This window comes from Medicago sativa, chromosome 5, assembly GCF_051527215.1.
Source record: "Medicago sativa cultivar Bolivia chromosome 5, Bolivia_mono, whole genome shotgun sequence".
NCBI lineage: Eukaryota > Viridiplantae > Streptophyta > Magnoliopsida > Fabales > Fabaceae > Medicago > Medicago sativa.
In genome coordinates this window covers 52,174,528-52,198,993 of record NC_140753.1, presented here as the reverse complement: position 1 = coordinate 52,198,993, position 24,466 = coordinate 52,174,528, and the positions used below count along the sequence as shown (strand labels likewise).

Sequence of the window (24,466 nt, the reverse complement as noted above, 5' to 3'; positions counted from 1 at the left end):
TGATAATTCAGCAAATATAAAAACTTATTAGAAATGATGTTTTTTAACGAATAATAATTCCAACTAATATAAAAACTTAGGCTGAGACGTTATGGATTTATTTTTTATTTTTTATTTGAAGGAAGATTTATTATGTTTTTGACATGTTTATTTATAGATTTATTATTATATTTTGAAAATATTTAATTTTTACATGTTGAAAGGAAAATACTATCTCTTGCTTGTAAACTTAGAGAAGTGTTGTCCTTGTTTGTTTTTGTTGTTAAAGCTTCGAAGTTGATATCAACGTTAAAATATTTTAATTCAAACAAAAACTATATAAATTCTTTTGTTATGACCATCTTATCATTTCTATATAAAAAATCGTACATTGCAATTTGTAAACTCTCACATTCATTTGAAAACCAAAATAAGGGTCAGACCTTATTGTTTGTAATTAATAGTCACCCTTGATAACTTTTAAGAAATTTAAAGGTGTACTAGAGAGACAAATATTGACGATTCTTATTTTAGTAGCTAATTCGTAGAAACGCAAACAATATTACTCATTTCTTAGCTAAATTTGCTTTACTTGATCATAAAAGGATGTGAATCAAAAAGAAAAATATTGTAGGATTTAGATAGAGAAAACTTTAGATTGTATACCACAGATGTAAGCTTATGATTATAGTAAAAAAAAAAAATATTACTAACACTAGTACTTACTCAGTGCAAGAGGTTAACAAGCTTCTAGCTGAAAAAGCCAGCTTCAAAAAACTAACTTTAACCTACAATAACTGTCTCACCTGCTAACATAGATTTCAACACTAGCATTCAGATTAATAGCTTGAATCTAAAAGATTCACCAATAAAATGAAGATCATTCTAATGAGTCCAATACTGTCTTGCAGCCTCCAAACAGAAATGAAAGAAATCATTCAGCCCCTTCACAATTCCAAAAAGCAACGATGTACTCAATTGTATAGCCGAGTTGTATGATTCCTGTAAAACATGATAGGGTGATATATACAGATGAAGCTACCAACTTATAAACTATAAATAAAGTTCAAATAAAAGTTTAACTGTACCTTAATGAATGGTGTTGCTGAGCTTTGGAACTTCTCAACAATTGTTAGTAAAGTATTGATGGACATAAGAGAGACCTCACTAATTTTAGTAGTTAGAAAATCAATGTGAAGTTTAAGATTTGATGTGAAATTCAACAATCGAATCTTCAAAGCTTGTATCAACTCCTACATATTCCAAAAAAAAAAAAATGAAGAAACCAACAATTATTTATGGTTTGATCGAGTCATAAACAAATATACTGATTGTGTGTTTTTAGAAGATTAAGCTAACAGTCAAATTTTATACGTACATACCTTCACGAATGGTATTGCTGAACTTTGAAACTTTTGAAAAATTGTTACTAAAGTATTAATGGATACAGGAGAGACCTCACTGATTTTAGAAGTAAGCAAATGAAGATAAGGTTTGAGACTAGACATGAAAGTCAACAATTCATTCTTCAAAGCTGGTATCCACTCCTACAAATTACAACATAAAATAAGCAAAAAGAGAGCAAGAAAAGAACAATGATATATGGTTTGATCAAGTCATCATGGATTTGGATTTTAATTAGCTTAAACTCATAGTCAAATGTGCTGAATTGAACATTTTTTGACAGATTACAATTCATCTACTAGATCTAACAGAAGCTTGTAATACGCACTCATATTTATGTTCAGAAATCACAAGGGACTGTGTACAAAGAAGCTACTTCATTATCAACTTAAGGATGCAATTTCTGTATATAAGGAGTATTCAAAACAATTAAACATTAAAAAAAAAGGACCTTATATAGGTTCCCTGTTAGCTCAAATGATCTAGCTATCATTTAAACTACAAACGAATAACCTTATACGGCCATAATAAACTCACCCTTACCAAGTAAAAAATTACATTGTGACACAAAATTAAGCTTTAACAGAAATGTCATTTTCCTTTTGTACATTAACCATATACGGCCATTGCGGTAAAATGCAGGCAAGTGGGATTACTGCAGTTGCGGACATTTCTAAAACTGTTAAATTGCGGCCGCAGACCTCAATAAAACCATGCTTAACAAAATTACAATAAACCATAAGAAAAATTTCCTTAATCTTGGCACCAAAATTACAGGCCATGGTCAGTAAATTACAAGGAACATCCAAAACTGTAGTCACATTTCTTGACCGTAATTCCAAAATATTTACAGACTACAAAGTCTAGTAATAGAAGCATACATCAGAGCATGGGGAAACATTTTATGAAACAAAACAACAAAAAAAGGGAGGAAATAAATAAACCATAGCTGGAAAAAGCCATACTGAAAAGATGCAGAATATGAGATACAAATGCTATATTCATAAAGACGGAATTGGAAGAATAAAAACAAACTTTAAACAGAATTGATTCTCCTAATTAACAAAACATCCAGTAATAACAGACTAACAGTAAGAGAAACAATAAATAAAATTGAGTATAAAGAAGTCACTTGGTAAAAGACATTAACATAGCTCATCTGTTACTTCAAATGATATACCTAGCACTTAAACTAGGACTGCCAATGAAACAAAATTAAGATTTAACAGAAATGTTATATGCCTTTTATTCATTAACAGTGGACGGGCATTGTGGTAAAATGCGGCAAATGTGGTCAATATTGCGGTTGTAAAACTGCTGCACTGACACTGACATCTCAACATGAATGAAGCACCGTTACAGAAATGGACATGATACCGAAACAACCATGTTAACACTCTATGAAGCACCGTTACAGAAATGGACACGATACCGAAACGACCATGTTAACACTTTATGAAACACCGCTACAGAAATGGACACCAGACATGACACCAAATCTGACACATTAACACCGTAATAATTTGAGAAAATAAATAAACTAAATATAATCACATGTGTTAGTGTCGTATCAGTGTCGGACATTAAGACGTGTGTGACAACGGGCACACCTTCGATTAGAAGTGTCGGTGCTTCAGAGGTTACACTACTGCTACAATGGCAACGGCGATTTAAAACAATACTTTTCAACACATAGTACCATAAATTAACAAACAATAACAGAAATTAAAACAAATGTGGTTGCCAACCGCGTTTAAAACAACGCTTTTCACAGTGAACCACAGGCAAAATCTCCAACATATTGGTACCATAAATTAACAAACGGTAACAGAAATTGATTCTCCTAACTAAGGAAACAAAACATGGAGCAACAGTAAATGAAGCAATAAATAAATAAATGAATTAAAGAACTCACTTGATTCTTGTGTTTCTCTAAGGAGGCAGCGATTTCAGCTAATTGGAAATTAATGTTGTCAAACTTTGCAATATCTTCAATTCATCATTAATGTCAAATATACTCTTCTCCATAATTGATGTATAGGTTGAATAAATGGTTTCTAACAAAAGGAACAAATAAACGTAATAATTAATGAATAATAAAAACAAGAGAAATCAAAGATTTGATAAAGAAATGAGTTATAGATACCTAAAGAAGATTTGAGTTGAATGAGATAGGATTGTTGTTGGTTAAGTTTGTGTACAACAAATGAACAGAAGAGGATCGAAAGAATGCAGAAGATGATGGAGATTGCGTTCTTAGCCATTACACTGTCTTTTCTTCTTCCTTTTCTTCTAATTGTCTCATTTTCCCGCTCTCGTTTCATTTTCAAATATACTACTTATAAAAAGTGGGAAAATAAAAAATCAATTAACTATTCAATACTTCATTGTTTTTAAGTTGTGCACAATTCTTAATGAAATGATTAGTTGGATTTTTTTTCAAGTACTTTAGTGTTTTAATTTTTTTTTTAAATGAATAAGTGATATTACAGGAACTGATTAGTTGGATTTTACTAAAACATATTTATTGTAATTGGAATTTTTTTTTAAGGAATCAATTGAAATTAGATTTATGGACGCATCAGTCGTGGGAGGAGGAGTTGGTAAGGGAGTTAGGACTTTACATAACAATGTTAATTTACCACTCAGCAGTGGTGATCATTGACAGTGGAAATTAGATTTGGCAGATGGTTACTCTGTCAACGAAACATATCAATTGTTAGTCTTCCTTATGTTCAAAATCTTGTTTATGATCTTCAAGCACAAGGACATTATTGATGTTTCTTTAGAGTCTTCTCAGAAATCGGCTTCCTGCCAAGGACAACTTATTTAGGCGAGGCATCCTTAGTAAAGACTCTCAGCTTTGTGTGAACGGTTAATCACTTGTTTCTGAATTGTAATTTTTTTCAACAGCTTGTTCGACATTGGATTGATTTCACTTTGATCTTCCTGAAACGTTAACTGATAGTCGGTCCAATAAGTCTTAAATGACTTCAACACATAATTGAATTATCTACCATTTATAAACTTATGTTCATATATTAATGGCTTAATAGCAGTTTTCGCCCCCTAACTTTCATGAAGTTGCGATTTTGGCCCCCTAAGAAAAAAAACTACAAAGTCGCCCTATAAGTTTTGCAACTGTAGCAGTTTTGGCCCCTCAAGGACAATTTTGGGTAAAAATAATAGGCTTAATAGCAGTTTTCGTCCTCTAACTTTCACGAAGTTGCGATTTTGGCCCCCTAAGGAAAAAAAAAACCGCCCCTAAGTTTTGCAACTGTAACAGTTTTGACCCCCCAAGGCAAAAAAAAAAAAAAAGACACGTGGCACCTCATTTAGGGTGTCACGTCAGCGTAGACCGGGTCAAAATTGGCCTTGGGGGCCAAAACTGCCACATGTGCAAAACTTAGGGGGCGGTTTTGTAGTTTTTTTTCTTAGGGGGCCAAAATAGCAACTTTGGAAAAGTTAGGGGGCTAAAACTGCTATTAAGCCAAAATAATAATAATCATAACATGTGGCACCTCACTTAGGGTGCCACGTCAGCGTAGACCGAGTCAAAATTGGTCTTGTGGGGCAAAACTGTCACAGTTGCAAAACTTAGGGGGCGGTTTTGTAGTTTTTTTTCTTAGGGGGACAAAATCGCAGCTTTGGAAAAGTTAGGAGGCTAAAACTGCTATTAAGCCTATATTAATATATTCAATACGAAACTCTTAACATATGTTCAATTGTTCAAATTAATTTAACTGCTAAAAAAACAAACGTATCTATATTAAATGTACATACTACTAATCACCATCTCCATGTTCATTTCTTTGGTTTCTTCACCATCTTAGACTTTACTAACGTCTCCTCTCAACCCTCTACAATTGTTCATAGAGTAAATAGGCAATTACCCCCCTGAAATTGTAAGTTTCGTCAATTACCCCTCCGAAATTAACAAAACTTCAATTACCCCCTGAAATTGCACAACGTTAATCAATTTACCCCCTCCGTCAAATTTTTCTGTTAGTCAACATGACGTTTTGCAAATACCCCCCTGAAGTTTTGCACTTACATGCAAAATGCCCCCCGAACTTGAAAATTTATATATTTTTTTCTTATCCTTGACTCAAAAGATATTAAAGGCAAACAATTAACAATTAACTTTAATACTTTAAACTCTACAAACTCCGAAACATTAATTCATGATCACATGCCTCATCATTCTCCTCATTGTTACATATTGATCACTAATAACTTCTTCATTCAAATCAAAGGATATTGAACACCTATGTGAAGATCCCATTGAAGTGTCCTCAACATGTTCTTCACTATTCCCAGTATTCTCATTCTCTTGTTTCTCATATCCATCCAACATATTCATTAACAACTACTTGTTCAATATTTGTTGTTTGCAAATTATGTTTTCAAGCCTGAATAAGATAGTAAAATGTACAAAAAGTTGTTAAAATGAACAAGAATTAAAAGGGATGAGAATATGTTGTAAGATGTCTACAACATGTACAATTACTTAGCTTTAAAACTTTTAAAATATAGGTACTGAAATGCTAGAATGGCATGGTAATAAAGGAACAATGTGTGAGTATGAATTAACGTTTAGGGGGTTTGTAGAGATTAAAGTATTAAAGTTAACTGTTAATTATTTATCTTTAATATCCTTTGAGTCAAGGATTAAAAAAATATATAAATTTTCAAGTTTGGGGGGCATTTTGCACATAAGTGCAAAACTTCAAGAGGGTATTTGCAAAACGTCATGCTCACTAACAGAAAAATTGAGTAACGTCATGTTTAGTGGTGTGTTTGGTCTCTTAACATTGGATTCTCTTCTTCCTAACAACAAGCTAGTAGTCCCACATATATAAAAATAAAAATAGCACAACCTCTCACCATGTATATAAAAATAGCGTAAGTTTGCTCCCTTTTTGAATTTGAAAACTAGCTTGAGTTAACTCATGCATGTGTTAATTTCTCTGTTTGTGTTGAGTTACGTTGTGTTTAACACATTCGTGAGTTAACTCACGCAACGTGAGTTAAGTTGCGCAGATTTAACACATGCGTGAGTTAACTCACGCATGAGTATTTTCGGTATTTCAGTTGGGCGCGAGCAAAATGTGTTGGGCAAAGAGCAGGATTCATGTGAAAAAGAAAAGATTAAACCTCAAATTAGTTCCTATTTTTAAGATGGTATCATTCATTCACTTCTCCATATTAAATTTAATAAATCAATCATCAAGGAAATCACTATGTTACCTTTCTATCTTATTTCCCCTCAAATAAATAAATAAAAAAGAACAGCAATAGTTCTCATTACACAAAAAAAATATAAATTTTCAAGTTCAGGAAGCATTTTGCACATAAGTGCAAAACTTCAGGGGGTATTTGCAAAACGTCATGTTCACTAACAGAAAAATTTGACGGAGGAGGTAAATTGATTAACGTTGTACAATTTCAGGGGGGGTAATTTGTAACGCCCTCCTTTTATTTAATTATTTTAATTAGTTTTAGAATATATTTATATGATTGGTATGATTTACATGATTTATGTGATATTTTGTTATGTTATATGTTGGTATTTACTAGCATAATATAATTGTTATTTGGTGTAGAAATATATTTGTTATTTGTTATAGATATATTTGTTATTTGGTGTAGAAATATATTTGTTATTTGTTATAGATATATTTGTTATTTGGTGTAGAAATATATTTGTTATTTGTTAGAGATATATTTGTTATTGGTGTATTATTATTATTAAGTGGGGGAGAGATATATTTAATTTAGAAATAAATAAGATTATGAGGAATAGAGTAGTTTTGAGGTGTAAGAGAAATAAGAAGGGGGTTAGAATAGAAAGAAGAATAAGTTGTTGGGCCAAAATAGATTTAGGAAGAGCGTTTAGTATTATAAATAGAGAAGCTTAGGTTAGAAAGAGTTTACCGAAAACCGCTTTTTGGAAAAGAGGAGAACAAGAAAGAAGAGAAGAGGAGAGAAAAGTCAGAGAAGAGGAGAAGACCTTAGGAAAGAAGAACGCTGCCGCTGATTCAGGAATTAATCTAAGGTGAGGGTGAGACTATCTTGCATTAATATTAAGTTGTTAAATCATTAGATTGCATCTAACAAGTTGGGGAAAGTTTGTGAGAATTTGAGAATTAGGGTTTTTGAGAGAGATTTGATGATTAGATGATGAAAACTTGTTGAATTGATGTAGAAATTGTATACAGTCCTTAGATAACCCATATGACGATTATTGGATGTAGTTTTGAGGATAGAACCATGGAATTGGATGAGATGTTGGTGAGTTTAAGAATTAGGGTTTAATAATTGTAATAGGTTGTTAATAGATTTGAGAACCCTTTGAATTTGCATACAGTAAGTTGATGAATAATTAGTGTTCTAATGATAGGGTAATCATAGGGTAATGATTAGGGTGAAGTTTGGAGAGTATTGGATCGAATAAGAAGTGGAAAAGATTTCCCCAAAGCGAAATCGGAGCTGAACTGCGATTTTGCTGTCAATGTGCAAAACGCGTTTTTATTGTCTCAGTTTGACAAGTTTAAGTTCCGAACTGGGTTTAGGTGTAAACACAAAAGTTGTAGGTATGGATGTTAGCTTTCTAATGCCGTTGGTCTCACGTCAATAGGATTTATAGAACTTGAGTTATGGTCAAATTACTGCACGTAGGTCACAGTGAATTTTTATGGACTTTCAGCACAACTTTTCCGAATTTAAAATAAAAACTGGTACTGATCGGTACAGAATTGGTCTTAGGCGTAAACATGAAAGTTTTAGATAATTTTGTTAGCTTTCTAGTGGCTTTGGTTTGACGTGAAAATGATGTTTGGTCTTTGAGTTATGATTAAAATACTACAGGGAGGTCTTTGCAAAATTGTACGGTGATAGCATTCTCTGTTTCATGTTTTTGCGTTTTGTTTATATGTTTCTGTTTTGAATTGATCTTTGTTGTAAACATGAAAGTTGTTGATATTTGTGATATCTTTCCAGTAGCTTTTGTTTGACATGAAAATATGTTGTGCATAATTTATTATGTTTTTACAAAGATACATAGTGAATTATTGTTGATGTTTAAATACGATATTATATGAAGTTGTTTAGGATTGATGAATATGATGTTTTAAGATGTTGTTTATTATCATTTGATATTGTTATATTATGATATGACATGAATTATTTATGTGATCCATATGTTGTCAAGATGCTAAGATGTTAAGACGTTAAGATAATAAGAGTTGTTAAGTCGTCGAGTCGTTATGAAGTCATCAAGTTGTTAAGATGTTATATTGTCAAGATGTCAAGATGTTAGGATGTCATAGATGTTCATCAAGTTGTCTAAGTTGTACGAAAGTTATGTCGTTGCATTTAAGTTGTGTCGTTGCATAGTCAGAGATGGGGGCTTAATGCCCGACAGGTTCTTTATGGCCTTAGCGATGGGGGCTTAATGCCCGACAGGTTCTTTATGACCTTAGCGATGGGGGCTTAATGCCCGACAGGTCCAAATATGACCTTAGCGAAGGGGGCTTAATGCCCTGGTGGTACCACATGCATGTTGAAGTTGTCTAAGTTGTTTTTGAAGTTGTCTAAGTTGTTGTTGAAGTTGTCTAAGTTGTTGTTGAAGTTGTTGTTGCATTGTAGAGTCGTCATAACTTATATTTAATTATGATTTAATGATGATGATGTTTGACGATGATGTTGTTCATGTTTGATGATGATGTTTGATTTTGATGATGATGTTTGACGATGATGTTGTTTAGGATTGATGATGATGTTGATTATGATTTGTTTATGATGGTTGAATATGAAGTTGTTATGATAAGATGCTATGTGATTTATGATATGTTGATATGTGAATATGATAAGATGTTATACGTTTACTAATGATGATGTATGATGATTCCTCGTGATTATATTTAAGATGGATTGTTTGTGATTATGTTTATGGTTGATATATAATGTTATGAGATGGTTATGATTAGTACTTGATGTTATATGATGTTGTTTATGTCTATGATTAAGATGCTATGATTAAAAGGATATATGATAATGCTTATGACTAATATTTGTAGATATGTGATGATATTTATATGATGATATAATATGAAGTATATGACTAATGTAGGAAGAATAATGATACTAGTTAAGGAAGTTTAAGTTGCTAGATATGATTAATGAATTATAGGATGTTTAAGTTGTTGAATGTACTTTACATGATTTATATGCTTTATATTATTGTTTGAGAAATCTCACCCCTCTGCTTGGAAATGTTGCTCTTCGTATGGGTAACTTGCAGGTAACCAGGATTAGTTGCGGTCGTGAGTGGACTCCTCACAAGTGTGTCTTAGGTGCTCTGATACGTAACGGGATGGGATTATGTCTTTACTTTCTGTTCCTTACGTATTACTTTATGAATCTTTCAAGAATTGATGTTGAACCAAGTTTTATGAAATTTTATATTGAGGCCCTTGTGCCAAAGATTATTTAAGTTGTCAAACTATTCCACTGCGAAGATTTAAAGATTATGTTGTTATATTTTTGAAGAATAAATTGTTATTTATTCCGTTTATAAATTTTTAAGAAGTGTAGCATTCCGTTTAAGGTTGAATTACTCTGATTTTTAATTATGAAATTTTTACGTTGGGAAAACGGGGTGTTACATAATTGAAGTTTTGTTAATTTGAGGGGGTAATTGACGAAACTTACAATTTCAGGGGGTAATTGCTATTTACTCATTGTTCATACTAGTTTTCCGTTGGAAATAAACAACCATTACAATAACTGTTCATGCTACTTTCCACATTGTTTAAAACTAACAATTTAACATTAAAAATATGAAGGTTGGAGTGAATGAAACCAAAATCATTAAGATATTTAGCAAAATTACAACTGAGTTTTACATCACTCTATTACAAGAAATTGGATTGAATCGATTCTCAAGAAATTGGAGTGAGTAGGTATTACTGGAAGATGGTCATACCACTCACTCTATTACAAGTTACAACTGAGTTTTACATCACTCTATTACAAGAAATTGGATTGAATCGATTCTCAAGAAATTGGAGTGAGTAGGTATTACTGGAAGATGGTCATACCACTCACTCTATTACAAGAAATTGGATTGAATCGATTATCAAATTTCCACATTTCCCCTCAATCTATTTATCCTCTTGTACAACATGTGTCGAATAAGACTAGACTAGTCACTAAAGGCTTCCTTCAAAAGCTTAGGAGTGATTTTTCAATTTTCTTTTTACACAAACAATATATACAAAAGAAAGATGTATCCCAAAAACTTCATTACCAGCATAAGTTGGTCCCAGTTGAAAGGGCAGTATCTTTTAAGCAAGACGTCTAAGCTTAGTTTGGCAACAAAAAAAATCGAAATTAAATTTAAAAATGAAAAATAATAATTAAAGCTTCTTTAAATGAAAAGAAAATACTCCAGCCGACGATATATCTGTGAATTTCAACAAGAACAATCTTTTCTCTCCCTTTGAAGATGTTCTTCAAGCTGATAATCCATTCAGGAGTATCTTTTGGTTTAAGCATTACAACATGAAAACATATCAGCAATGTTGGGCAGTGCTGCTGTATGTTTATTGTATCCTCAGAAAATGAATTAAGAAAGTATTTACTCGGATTCAACATAAATGAATAACTAGATGATACAAAAACATTCATGATAAATAAGCTTTTAAAGTTATATCCTGAAGTATAAAAGATGTATCCGACTTGTTTCAAGAAATAAAAATGGAGGATATTCCTTGGATATGTATCTAGGAGTGTCATGTGTCTCAGAGCTAGAATTCTAAATATCAATAGCAAAATACAAGGAAAGGAAATTTCGGGAAAGAAATAATGAGGTAAATGCCAAATAAGTTTGAGATATCATAAGGAAAAGAAAACAAACAATAATCTGTCATCTATAATTACAATGCAAACTAGAATTCTATTAGAATTGAAAATGAACATGTCAACTTAACCACTAAATGGAAGCTATAACATTAATTTCTACCTATGGTTTTCTGTAGTTGATTCAAATCTTCTCCACCAACTCCGTTCAGATGGTAACTGCAAACTCACAGTCTTAGATATTTTGTTCCTCTGGCATCGTCTTGAATGATATTGCAAAGGCTATGTGAAAAATCAGCTGGCCACAAAACCACATCATTTCCACAAACAGCCATCTTTGCAAGATGATCTGCTGCTCTATTAGTTTCGCGCCATGAGTGAGAAATCCGAGACTCATCAAACTTACTCAAGAGTTTCCAGATTTTTTTCACACAGGTTTCAGCTTTTGGACATTGTTGCATTTTATTGATTGTCTTCACAACACTCATGGAGTCTGACTCTACCCATATTGATTTTATCCCAAGACCTAAAGAGAGAACAAGGCCTCTCCATATAGCCCAAAGTTCCACCAAGAAAGTATCTCCTTGAGGAGCTTTCGAGACAAATGCGCAAATTGGTTCACCCCGATAATCACGAAGCAGACCACCAAAACCAGCTGTTTCTTTATTTACAGAACCGTCGGTATTTAGTTTTGTCCATCCGAATTCCGGCTTTTTCCATTCACACCATATTATGGATCTAGAAACTGGATTCAGAATATTTGCAATTTGGTTGAGATTCTTAAGTAGAACCATTCCTTTGATTCTTTCCTGCGTAAAGGTTAGAACATACGGTATATTCGTTGCATGTAACCCGACTCGAAGTTCTTTTTCCTTAGCCTTGTGTTGCTTCCCTTGAAGATGTGACACTAAGCAATTTTCACTTGTAGTACTAATTTGACATAAAGCACAACTCCATTCCTTCTGGACTTTCTTTTTACTTGTATAATAACTGCTGTTTGTCTTGTCACAATCAGCTCCAAGATCATCTCTACCCTGATGCAAACAACTTTCTTAGAAAGAAATATATATCATATCTATTAGAAATATATCGCATCTCTCCCCAAGTCTTGTGGTGTATATCCTATGTGACACGATGATTAGCATTAATTGGTCTCCTTGTATGTGGCGATTACCATAACATCCATGTAAATTTGTGATACGAATTGAAAGCTTACTATCATACATCGTTCGCTTTGTAAGATTTAAAATGATAAATGTGTATTTGGAGTTGATGGATACTAAGAAATCAAAAGCAGCAAAAAATAAGAAAAAGCCTTAAAATCATCATATGGGTTATCAGTACTATGTTTTAAACTGAGACAAAAACTTTCGAGACCAATACCTGATATACTAAAAGTTTCTTCTCTTGTAAATGAGTTGTAATAATTGTCTGGGCAGAGACTTCAACACTTTTGCTATTATCATCCGATTCTTCAACACTTCTGCTATTATCATCCGATTCTTCAACACTTTTGCTATTACCATCCGATTCTAAAAATGCTTTTCTGCCCGTATCCGATTCAGAAAGTATGTTTCCATCCTCGCTCAATTCAAAATGTGTGATTTTCAGATTGAAGATGGTCATCGTCCTCGTCCATGCACATATGTTCCCAGTACAGTAGCGTTTAATTAAGAGCTTGTAGATGTATGGCGCAGCACCAAAATAAGGTATTAACAATAGGATAGTTGCCACGGCTTTCACATGAGACCACCATGGGAGCCTGCAATAACGAATTCAAAATGAGAACTAATGACAGAAGTGCACTAGAACTAAGATGTTCAAACAAAAACACCAGTGATGATGATTGTTCTGAGATATAGACAATGATGATTAGTTTTCATTCCTTTTTCTTTCACAACCTAGCTGCTCTTGACCCAAAATTGTTTTTGTTCCTTCTGATTTTGTGTCTAGTTTCTAATAATACATGTGCCTACTCAGACTCTTAACTTTATTTACATTAATAAATTCAACTAAGTAGACGAGTACAGAAATAGACTATAAAATGCTCAAAAGCAATACCAAAGGAAGCCAACATGCATGTGAATGCTATACTAAATTATGCAATGTCAGGAGCAGTGTTATCCATTTCGGATGGCAGAAAGTAAAAAAATCCGCCATTTTAAGCAGCCATAAAACGGCATGATCCACCATCCTTCACAAATTGGCAATGGCGGTTGTCAAAAAAACTGCCACCGCAATCCACTATGGTGACCAATATTTAACAGCACTGGTCAAGACTTGGTGTCTAGAAAAACATTCAAGTGGGACATCGCAAAATATCGCCTACAACTACAAGAAAATAAAATAAAACTTAGAAGTAGAAGTAGTATCATTTCATTGACCAAGCTAGTAGTCAACCTCGTAGCAATCAAGAAGCTACTTATTAACTATTTCAAAAACAAAAGCTACTTAGTAGTTGAATTCTGAACTTAACTTAATGATTAAAGATAATTGTTGGGTTGTCAAGGGTGCACCAATAGGCTGATAACTAAAACTACAAAGAGACCACAAGACAGCACTACATCTCCATCCAAAACCTTAAGGCATTATTGCATATATATATAAGTCATGTCTATAAAATATCCTCAATTTTGCTTATTCTTAGTCAATGTGAGATGAGACTAACCCCTCATACTTGATTTTCAATAATAATAATAGCCAAATTTCATTGTTATAGTTAAAATTAAAATGATTACCCATAACAATGATTCCTTGATATCACTTTTAACATCCCCAATTCAATGTTAAAAGAGTAAACAAACATTTTGGTCCACAAATGTGAGAGAAAATGTCACTATAGTCTCTGAGTGTATTAGAATTACAGAAATGTCCCTCAATGTATCTTGTGTTAGTAATTTTATGGACTAAAACGACTAACAAAACATACATTTGAAGATCAACTTAACTAACAAAAGACACATTCAAGGATCAAATTGACAAATAAAAGACAAACTGTTCTTTTACTTTTGACAAATTCAAAAACTACAGTGATAACGTGACACATTCAAGGACCAAAATGTTTGTTTACTCAGATGCCAAAATTTAACATTGGACACTTTTAGAGTAGTTATAATGGGAAAACCAACACCTTGGTCCCTGAAAGTGTAACTCGTTGTCACATTGATCCCTAAATGAATCAAAATTGCAAACACATCCACACATGTCTCTTTTATCAGTCGTGTTGGTCCTTGAATCTATTTTTAGTAGTAAATTTAGTCCATAAAATTACTAACAGAATAGACAGCGCCGACCAAAATGGTTGTTTTCCCTACTAATAATCGGAACATAATAAAAGTAAATTAATGAGACTTAGTATATACAAAATAAAAATCTGAAATTACCAACTAAATAACAGTGCAAATTCACGTTCGATGATCATAGAGAAAGCAAAGAGAACCCAAAAAACAAGACATCGTTGATTACTGTAACGACAATCACTCTCCAACGTCCGAATAGAAACATATCTGCAACAAAACACATATAACTTCAAAATTCTCTTCTATTCTTGAAAAAATAAAAAATAAACTAAAATTAATTAATAAATAAAATTACTTACAAAGGACAAAGCAAAGTAATCGGAGGCCTGCATGCAACAAAAATAAAAAAATTGCAGTTATTACTAACTTAAAGAATAATAATGATATAAAAAAGCAACATTATAGGTTTAATATAATAAAAAAAAAAAATCAAAAGAAAAGAAAGAAGTGTTAGTATACCAGGAAAGGATGGTGAGTGATTTTGTTAAGATTATATGAAGAGTTTCCCATTCCGAATCCATTTTTTTTAATTTTGTATTTTCTTCAATCGAAGTTTTTTTTTTGAAATAATTCAATCTAAGTTCTTATTCTTTTCTTTTCACTCCGAAGTCTTAATGGTAAAGAAAGAAAGTAGAACTAAGCGCGTTGTTGTATTGTACGGAGAAGAGAAGAGAAGACCATAAGTCAATCAATACAGCTTCCCTCCTTCGGCTTTCATTGGGTTTCTATATTGTCTTTTTCCACTTCCCAACATAAGCCCATAAAAAATGGAAGACCTTATTTTTTATTTATTTTTATTTTATTTTATAATAAAGTGTTAAGTTTTTATGGAAAACCTAATTTGGCCTCTTATACTCTTTTCTTCCTCTCCTTTTTATTATAAGAAAAAATGTATTTTTATATTTATAGAATAATAATTAATGTATTTGATTAGAAACATCACAATTATTCTTCAAAACAATGTCTATTAAATGACTAACAAAATTAAAAGAATCTAAAAAAAAGGTCCATTATGACCTTGACGAGCTAATGATTTTGCATGACAATTAATTTTGTAAAAGAAATTAGAAATCGAGACGTTGCAATAGGAGATAAAGGTCGATCTTTTCATGATAATAGTTGTCAATGACAAGGAATTAGTTTCAAAAATATTTTAAGATAAATCCATAATGCGAGCTAACCTGATAGCGTGAAGAAGATCCCACATTTCAGCAAAAAAAACAACAACATTAGTTTTAGGTTGCAATATAAGCTTTTGATGAATTTTCCTTGGTAATCATGAACATGTCATCCACAAGTTGAATTACCATTGACCTAATCATGCGACCCATCTGAAGGTGAGAAAAACACAAGAAGGGGGGTTGAATTGTGTTTTTAAAAATTCTTCGTTTCTCTAAAAACTGAACACACTGATCAGAAGCTAAGTGAAACAGCTTCTGAAGTGATAATCAGAATCTGAACGCATCGGAATAAAACAGAGAGAAGAAAAAAGACACAAAGCAATTATACTGGTTCCTTCCACAATCCGGAAGTAGTCCAGTCCCCCTTGCACTTCCAAGGAGATTTCACTATAATGTAATATCTGATTACAATTGCTCAAGCACACCTGCAAGAGACTTCCTTTGCTCAAGCACACTTTGCAAGAGTCTTCCTATGCTCAAGAACACAATCAAGAGACTTCCCTGCTTAAGCACAACTGCAAGAGACTTCTAACTAAACAAAATTACACAGAAAATTGTTTAAGGTTGAACACTTGATATACAATCAGAGGTGCTCACAATACAAATCAGATACAGACTCAATAACTTAAGAATTTCTAAGATGAAACTTTGAGACACAGAAATTCTAAGTGAATGCAGAACAATTTCAGCAGAGGTTTGGCACTTGTAAAAATGTTGTGAGTCTTTCGTTCAGCATTACCAAATCTCTAAGTCTTCACTCCTTTATATAGAGGTGTGAAAGAGACGTTGTGAAATTGCCAGCACATCAAAGAGTCGTTGTTAAAGCTTGATCTTTCACCAATAAACTTTTGCCTGATTTGGTTATTGTCCTATGAGGAACAAATTTGAAATCCATTCCTTATCCAAAGGAACATCTTTGCAGGCGAAGCCGTATTCTGGAGCTGTTTTCTTGTCTTGTAGCGTGGACACAAAAACAGAGTAGTGGAGAAGGTGGTTGTACAGTTCGTACAAAGGTACAATGTCAACGCTTTCATCCAAAATTGCAAGCACATGCCTTCAAACACCTTTGAAATGACCGTTGCAAAATTCCACTAATCTTTCCCTGTCCTTTGATGAATTTCGATCCATGAAACAACACTTGAATCCTTGAATTTCTCAAATTCAGTTGATCTTCAGCTTCTGGTGAAATGGCTTCTGATGAGGCAGCTTCTGATAATGTAGCTTCTGATGATGATGTGGCGCTTCTTGTAACGCCCGTCTTAATTATTCGATTATTTAAAAATATATTTATATATATGATTTACGTGATTTTCATGATTGATATGTGTGAATTTTATGATTCATGAAGTTGAGTGGGTTATATGATTTATAACTGAATTATGAGGGATATTTTGTTGTGGTGAAGTTGCTATGTTGTTATGACTTATTTTATTATTAAATAAAATAAGATTTGATAAATAAAATAAAAATATTAAAAATTGGGCTGTGTTGTGAGATGAGCAATTAGTAGTGATAAGAGTAATTAGGAGAGATAAATAGACAACAAAAGTTAGAAAACAGAATACGTACGTTTTTGGAGAAAAAGGGAGAAAAGTCAGAAAAGAGGAGAACCAGAGGGAGAGCTGCGATTTCATCATAACCAGGTAAGGGTGAGACTAATTTTCAATATTATTAAGAGTATGATTCTATAGGATGAATTTAGCATGATCAGGTTAAGTTTTGGTGAGAATTGAGAATTAGGTTTAAGAACAATTTTGGTGATTGAACCATGAACAGATGTTAGATTGATGCTAAATTAGTGTACAGAACTCAGATATACCATAAGATGATAATTAGATGTTGAATTGAGGTTAGAATTAGGAGATTAAGTGAAAAGTTGGAATTTTTAGGTTTCTGGCCGTACTGACATTCATCGCTCGCACCTGCGAGCAAGAACACTCGCAACTGCGAGCTAGAACCCAGAACTCGCAACTACGAGCAATGCAACTCGCAACTGCGAGTGACCTGTGAGCTCGCAACTGCGAGCAGGATAACTCGCCACTGCGAGTAAATACGTAGGAACCCAGAATGCACACTTTGCTCGCCATTGCGAGTAAAGTTACTCGCAACTGCGAGTTAGGCTGTTAGTTGCCCAAAATTGTCCCGATGCGATCCTTTCGCACGTATAGTCTTGAGCTGACCTTAGAAGAAAGAATGAGGGTGATTTAGAATGTTTCCAGATGTTACAGAAGTCTGTTTATATGACTGAAATGATTAGTAATGTTGCTTGAATAATGTCATGGTGTTTTATGATACTTATGTTGATGTAATCCATTCCTTAAATGATGTTGAGATATTCCAACACTGTTATATGTTGTAAATCTGTTGCTGTTCATTGCTGCTGACCTTTAAAGTCTTGAAATTGCTTGAGTCGGTCTATGTTGCAAGAGATTAAGAAGTTGTCCATGATTATGAGTCGTATGAGTCGTTCATGATGTCGTCTAAGTTGCTGGAAGTTTGAGTTCATTGCATACTCATTAAAGTTGGGGGCTTTAGGCCCGGCAGCCTTTGTGCTCATTAAAGTTGGGGGCTTTAGGCCCGGCAGCCTTTGTACTCATTAAAGTTGGGGGCTTTAGGCCCGACAGCCTTTGTGCTCACACGTTGAAGAGCCTATTATGCTCATTTGTTGTTGATTGGTACCACATGCATTTGCATATCAAGAAGTTTCATGATGTTTAAGTTGTCAAGTTGTTGTTGAGTTGATAGAGTTGCATGGTCTAAGATGAGTTGTGTTGTCAAGTTGTTGTTGAGTTGATAGAGTTGCATGGTCAAAGATGAGTTGTGTCGTCAAGTTGAGTGTTAAGTTGATTATGATTTGTGATGAAAATTAGTAATGATATTTGATGATTGTATTTGTTATGAAATGTAAAATATACTGATTGTTAAATTGTTGACATGTTATTAATGTTTAAGTTGTTAAATGCATTTTATTGGATTATATGCTTAATGTATTGATTATGAAATCTCACCCCTTCTGCGTATATGTTGCCTCGACCGTGGGTAATGTGCAGGTAATAAAGATTAGAGGCGTTCATGAGTGGACTCTCAGTTGGTGTCTAGGTGCTCTGATATGTAACGGGATGGGGGCTTGCTTTTACTTCTATTCCTTACGTGTCCCTTTTATGAACTAATTTATGAGACTTTTCAATAAGGCCTGCGTGCCAAGACTTTTAAATGTTGAACTATTTTCCGCTGCAATAGTTTAAGATTTTTCATGATGTTGAATTTGAAGGATAATTATTATTATCCATTTTATGATTTAAATGAAGTATGTGACATTCCGTTGTGATCAAAATACTCTGATTTTAAATGAAATTTTTATGTTGGGAAAACGGGGTGTTACAATTGGTATCAGAGCAGGTCGGTCCATCCGGCCAAGTAGTGAGTCGAGTTGTGTCTTTAGCAGTTGGAATACCACTATTATGATATTCTAAATGTTGTGTGTTGTGCAGAGAAGAGACCTGGAGGCTGCGAATCTTATTTGCTATAAGAGGACTAGAATGGCTGGAAGAAATGATGTTGCGATTGCTGCTGCTTTGGAAGCTGTAGCCCAAGCTGTGGGACAACATCCAAATGCTGGTGCTGGTGCGAATGCTGATGTGAGAATGTTGGAGACCTTTCTGAGAAACCATCCTCCTACCTTCAAAGGAAGGTACGACCCTGATGGAGCACAGACGTGGCTCAAGGAGGTTGAGAGAATTTTCAGAGTTATGCAATGTACTGATGATCAGAAGGTGCGTTTTGGAACGCATATGCTGGCTGAGGAAGCTGATGACTGGTGGGTGAGCCTCCAACCTACCCTAGAGCAGGATGATGCAGTTATTACTTGGGCTGTGTTTAAGAGAGAATTCCTAAACAGATATTTTCCTGAGGATGTTCGCGGGAGAAAAGAGATCGAGTTCCTTGAGCTAAAGCAAGGAAACATGTCGGTGACAGAGTATGCAGCAAAGTTTGTGGAGCTGGCTCAGTTCTATCCACACTACACGGGGGACAATGCTGAGTTCTCCAAGTGTATCAAGTTTGAGAATGGTTTGCGTGCTGATATTAAGCGAGCCATTGGTTACCAACAGATCCGTGACTTTTCGGCTTTGGTGAGCAGATGCAGAATCTATGAAGATGACAGCAAAGCTCATTATAAGATTATGAGTGAGAAGAGGGGTAAGGGCCAACAAAGTCGCCCAAAGCCTTACAGTGCTCCTGCTGACAAAGGAAAAGGAAGAGCTAATGATGAGAGGAGGTCAAATAAGAAGGATGCTGGTGCTGAGGTTGTTTGTTACACTTGTGGCGAGAAAGGCCATAGGAGTAATGCTTGTACTAAGGATATTAAACGGTGCTTTCGTTGTGGCAGTAAAGGACATACACTTGCAGAGTGTAAGCATGCGGACATTGTGTGTTTTAACTGCAAAGAAGAGGGTCATATTGGGTCTCAGTGTACGAATCCGAAGAAGACTCAAACTAGAGGGAAAGTGTTTGCTTTGACTGGTACTCAGACTGAAAATGAGGATCGTTTGATCAGAGGTACTTGTTATATTAACAATACTCCTTTAGTTGCTATTATTGATACTGGTGCTACACATTGTTTGTTGCTTTTGATTGTGCTTCTAAGTTGGGTCTTGCTGTGTCCGATATGAGTGGAGAAATGGTCGTCGAAACTCCAGCTAAGGGTTCGGTGACTACTTCTCTTGTTTGTTTACGATGTCCTTTGTCTATGTTTGATCGTGATTTTGAGATTGATTTAGTTTGTCTGCCTCTGAGTGGAATGGATGTAATTCTTGGTATGAACTGGTTAGAGTACAGCCATGTTCTCATTAATTGTTTTAGTAAGTCGGTGCATTTCTCTTCTGCTGAAGAGGAAAGTGGAGCAGAATTTTTGTCTACTAAGCAGCTGAAGCAATTAGAACGCGATGGGATCTTGATGTTTTCCTTGATGGCATCCTTATCTTTGGAGAATCAAGCAGTGATTGATAAGTTGCAGGTGGTGTGTGATTTTCCTGAAGTTTTCCCTGATGAAATCCCTGATGTACCACCGGAGAGAGAAGTTGAATTTTCTATTGACCTTGTTCCGGGAACGAAGCCTGTGTCTATGACACCTTACCGTATGTCAGCTTCTGAGTTGGCTGAGTTGAAGAAACAGTTGGAGGAATTGCTAGATAAGAAGTTCATTAGACCGAGTGTTTCACCTTGGGGAGCGCCAGTATTGTTGGTTAAGAAGAAAGATGGAAGTATGAGGTTGTGCATTGATTATCGACAACTGAATAAAGTAACTATAAAGAATAGATATCCGCTTCCTAGAATTGATGATTTGATGGACCAGCTGGTGGGTGCACGTGTGTTCAGCAAGATTGATTTAAGGTCGGGTTATCATCAGATTAAAGTAAAAGATGAAGACATGCAGAAGACGGCCTTTAGGACGCGATATGGTCATTATGAATATAAGGTGATGCCTTTTGGTGTGAGTAATGCGCCTGGCGTGTTTATGGAATATATGAATCGCATTTTCCATGCATTTTTGGATCGCTTTGTGGTTGTGTTCATCGATGATATTTTGATTTACTCTAAGACAGAAGAAGAACATGCAGAACATTTGAAAATCGTTTTGCAAGTGCTGAAAGAGAAGAAGTTGTATGCTAAATTGTCTAAGTGTGAATTCTGGTTGAACGAGGTAAGTTTTCTGGGCCATGTTATTTCTGGCAGTGGTATTGCAGTCGATCCATCTAAAGTTGAAGCAGTATCACAATGGGAGACTCCTAAGTCAGTTACAGAGATTAGAAGCTTTTTGGGTTTGGCAGGATACTATCGAAGATTTATAGAAGGATTTTCTAAGTTGGCACTTCCGTTAACACAGTTGACGTGTAAAAGTAAAACCTTTGTATGGGATGTTCATTGTGAGAACAGTTTTAATGAATTGAAGAAGCGTTTGACGACGGCTCCAGTTTTGATTTTGCCAAAACCTGATGAACCTTTTGCGGTGTATTGTGATGCGTCCAAATTGGGCTTAGGCGGTGTGCTTATGCAAGATGGTAAAGTTGTTGCTTATGCATCAAGACAGTTGAGAACTCATGAACGAAACTATCCTACTCATGACCTTGAATTAGCTGCAGTCGTATTTGTCCTTAAGATTTGGAGACACTACTTGTATGGTTCGAGATTCGAGGTGTTTAGTGATCACAAGAGCTTGAAGTATTTGTTTGATCAGAAAGAATTGAATATGCGACAGCGACGGTGGCTCGAATTGTTGAAGGATTATGACTTTAGTTTGAATTACCATCCGGGTAAAGCTAATGTTGTGGCGGATGCCTTAAGTAGGAAGAGTTTACATATGTCTGCTATGATGGTGAAGGAATTTGAATTACTTGAACAATTTAGAGATATGAGCTTAGTTTGTGAAATGTCGTCTCGGAGCGTTAAGTTAGGAATGCTGAAAATTGATAACGATTTCTTGAAAAGTATTAGAGATGCACAGAAGGTTGATGTTAAGTTTGTGGACTTATTGGTTGCTAGTAATCAAACTGAAGATGGTGACTTTAAAGTCGATGATCAAGGTGTGTTGAGGTTCCGAGGTAGGATTTGTATTCCAGACAATGATGAGATAAAAAGGATGATTCTGGAAGAGAGTCATAGGAGTAGCTTGAGCATTCATCCGGAAGCTACAAAGATGTATCATGATTTAAAGAAGCTGTTTTGGTGGTCAGGATTGAAACGTGATGTGGCACAATTTGTGTACTCTTGTTTGATTTGTCAGAAGTCGAAGGTAGAGCATCAGAAACCTGCTGGGTTGATGACACCGTTAGATGTACCAGAATGGAAATGGGATAGTATATCCATGGATTTTGTGACGAGTTTGCCAAATACTCCTAAAGGGAATGACGCAATTTGGGTGATTGTTGACAGATTGACGAAGTCGGCACACTTCCTTCCGATTAATATTAGTTTTCCTGTGGCTCAGTTGGCAGATATTTATATTCGAGACATTGTGAAGCTGCATGGTGTTCCTTCGAGCATTGTGTCAGATAGAGACCCACGATTTACTTCTAGATTTTGGAAGAGTTTGCAAGAGGCTTTAGGTTCTAAGTTGAGATTGAGTTCGGCTTATCATCCTCAGACAGATGGTCAGTCGGAAAGAACGATTCAATCACTTGAGGATTTGTTGAGAGTATGTGTGCTTGAGCAAGGTGGAACTTGGGATAGTCATCTTCCGTTGATAGAGTTCACTTATAATAACAGCTATCATTCAAGTATTGGGATGGCACCTTTCGAGGCTTTGTATGGTCGGAGGTGTAGGACTCCGTTGTGTTGGTTTGAGACAGGTGAAAGTGTGGTTTTAGGACCAGAAATTGTTCAACAGACTACTGAGAAGGTGAAAATGATTCAAGAGAAGATGAAAGCGTCGCAGAGTCGACAGAAGAGTTACCATGATAAGCGTAAGAAAGACCTTGAGTTTCAAGAGGGAGGCCATGTGTTCTTGAGAGTTACTCCAACGACCGGTGTTGGTCGTGCATTGAAGTCTAAGAAGTTGACTCCAAAGTTTATTGGTCCTTATCAGATATCTGAGAGAATTGGCACGGTGGCTTATAGAGTTGGCTTACCACCGCATTTATCGAATTTGCACGATGTGTTTCATGTGTCGCAGCTGAGGAAATATGTTCCAGACCCGTCCCATGTGATTCAGAGTGATGATGTGCAAGTTAGAGACAACCTTACGGTAGAGACCTTACCCTTGAGGATTGATGATCGCAAGATGAAGACGTTGAGAGGCAAGGAGATACCTCTAGTGAGAGTTGTTTGGAGTGGAACGACTGGTGAAAGCCTGACATGGGAGCTAGAGAGTAAGATGATGGAGTCTTATCCAGAGTTGTTTGCTTGAGGTAAATTTTCGAGGACGAAAATTCTATAAGTTGGGGAGAGTTGTAACGCCCGTCTTAATTATTCGATTATTTAAAAATATATTTATATATATGATTTACGTGATTTTCATGATTGATATGTGTGAATTTTATGATTCATGAAGTTGAGTGGGTTATATGATTTATAACTGAATTATGAGGGATATTTTGTTGTGGTGAAGTTGCTATGTTGTTATGACTTATTTTATTATTAAATAAAATAAGATTTGATAAATAAAATAAAAATATTAAAAATTGGGCTGTGTTGTGAGATGAGCAATTAGTAGTGATAAGAGTAATTAGGAGAGATAAATAGACAACAAAAGTTAGAAAACAGAATACGTACGTTTTTGGAGAAAAAGGGAGAAAAGTCAGAAAAGAGGAGAACCAGAGGGAGAGCTGCGATTTCATCATAACCAGGTAAGGGTGAGACTAATTTTCAATATTATTAAGAGTATGATTCTATAGGATGAATTTAGCATGATCAGGTTAAGTTTTGGTGAGAATTGAGAATTAGGTTTAAGAACAATTTTGGTGATTGAACCATGAACAGATGTTAGATTGATGCTAAATTAGTGTACAGAACTCAGATATACCATAAGATGATAATTAGATGTTGAATTGAGGTTAGAATTAGGAGATTAAGTGAAAAGTTGGAATTTTTAGGTTTCTGGCCGTACTGACATTCATCGCTCGCACCTGCGAGCAAGAACACTCGCAACTGCGAGCTAGAACCCAGAACTCGCAACTACGAGCAATGCAACTCGCAACTGCGAGTGACCTGTGAGCTCGCAACTGCGAGCAGGATAACTCGCCA

At 34.8% G+C, this 24,466-nt stretch overlaps 1 protein-coding gene and 1 long non-coding RNA gene across 3 annotated transcripts; both read right to left on the bottom strand.

The window, feature by feature from the left end:
• Positions 1-640: 640 nt before the first annotated feature.
• Positions 641-1,232, bottom strand: LOC146922887 (uncharacterized). Its single transcript, XR_015010878.1, has 2 exons — positions 1,068-1,232; positions 641-981 (listed from the first exon to the last, which is right to left on the bottom strand). It is a non-coding gene; the product is annotated as an uncharacterized LOC146922887 (long non-coding RNA).
• Positions 1,233-11,254: 10,022 nt separating this feature from the next.
• LOC146922886 (uncharacterized) lies at positions 11,255-15,246 on the bottom strand. 2 transcript variants are annotated; one of them, XM_085715678.1, is made up of 6 exons: positions 15,006-15,246; positions 14,846-14,872; positions 14,631-14,753; positions 12,761-13,009; positions 12,631-12,730; positions 11,255-12,281 (listed from the first exon to the last, which is right to left on the bottom strand). In XM_085715678.1, exons 1-6 carry the CDS (start codon positions 15,065-15,067, stop codon positions 11,475-11,477), a joined length of 1,368 nt encoding a protein of 455 aa, XP_085571804.1. In that variant the 5' UTR covers positions 15,068-15,246; the 3' UTR covers positions 11,255-11,474. The 2 variants fall into 2 exon arrangements, with proteins under 2 accessions (XP_085571804.1, XP_085571803.1); XM_085715677.1 differs by having other exon boundaries at positions 12,631-13,009.
• Between the last annotated feature and the right edge of the window lie 9,220 nt (positions 15,247-24,466).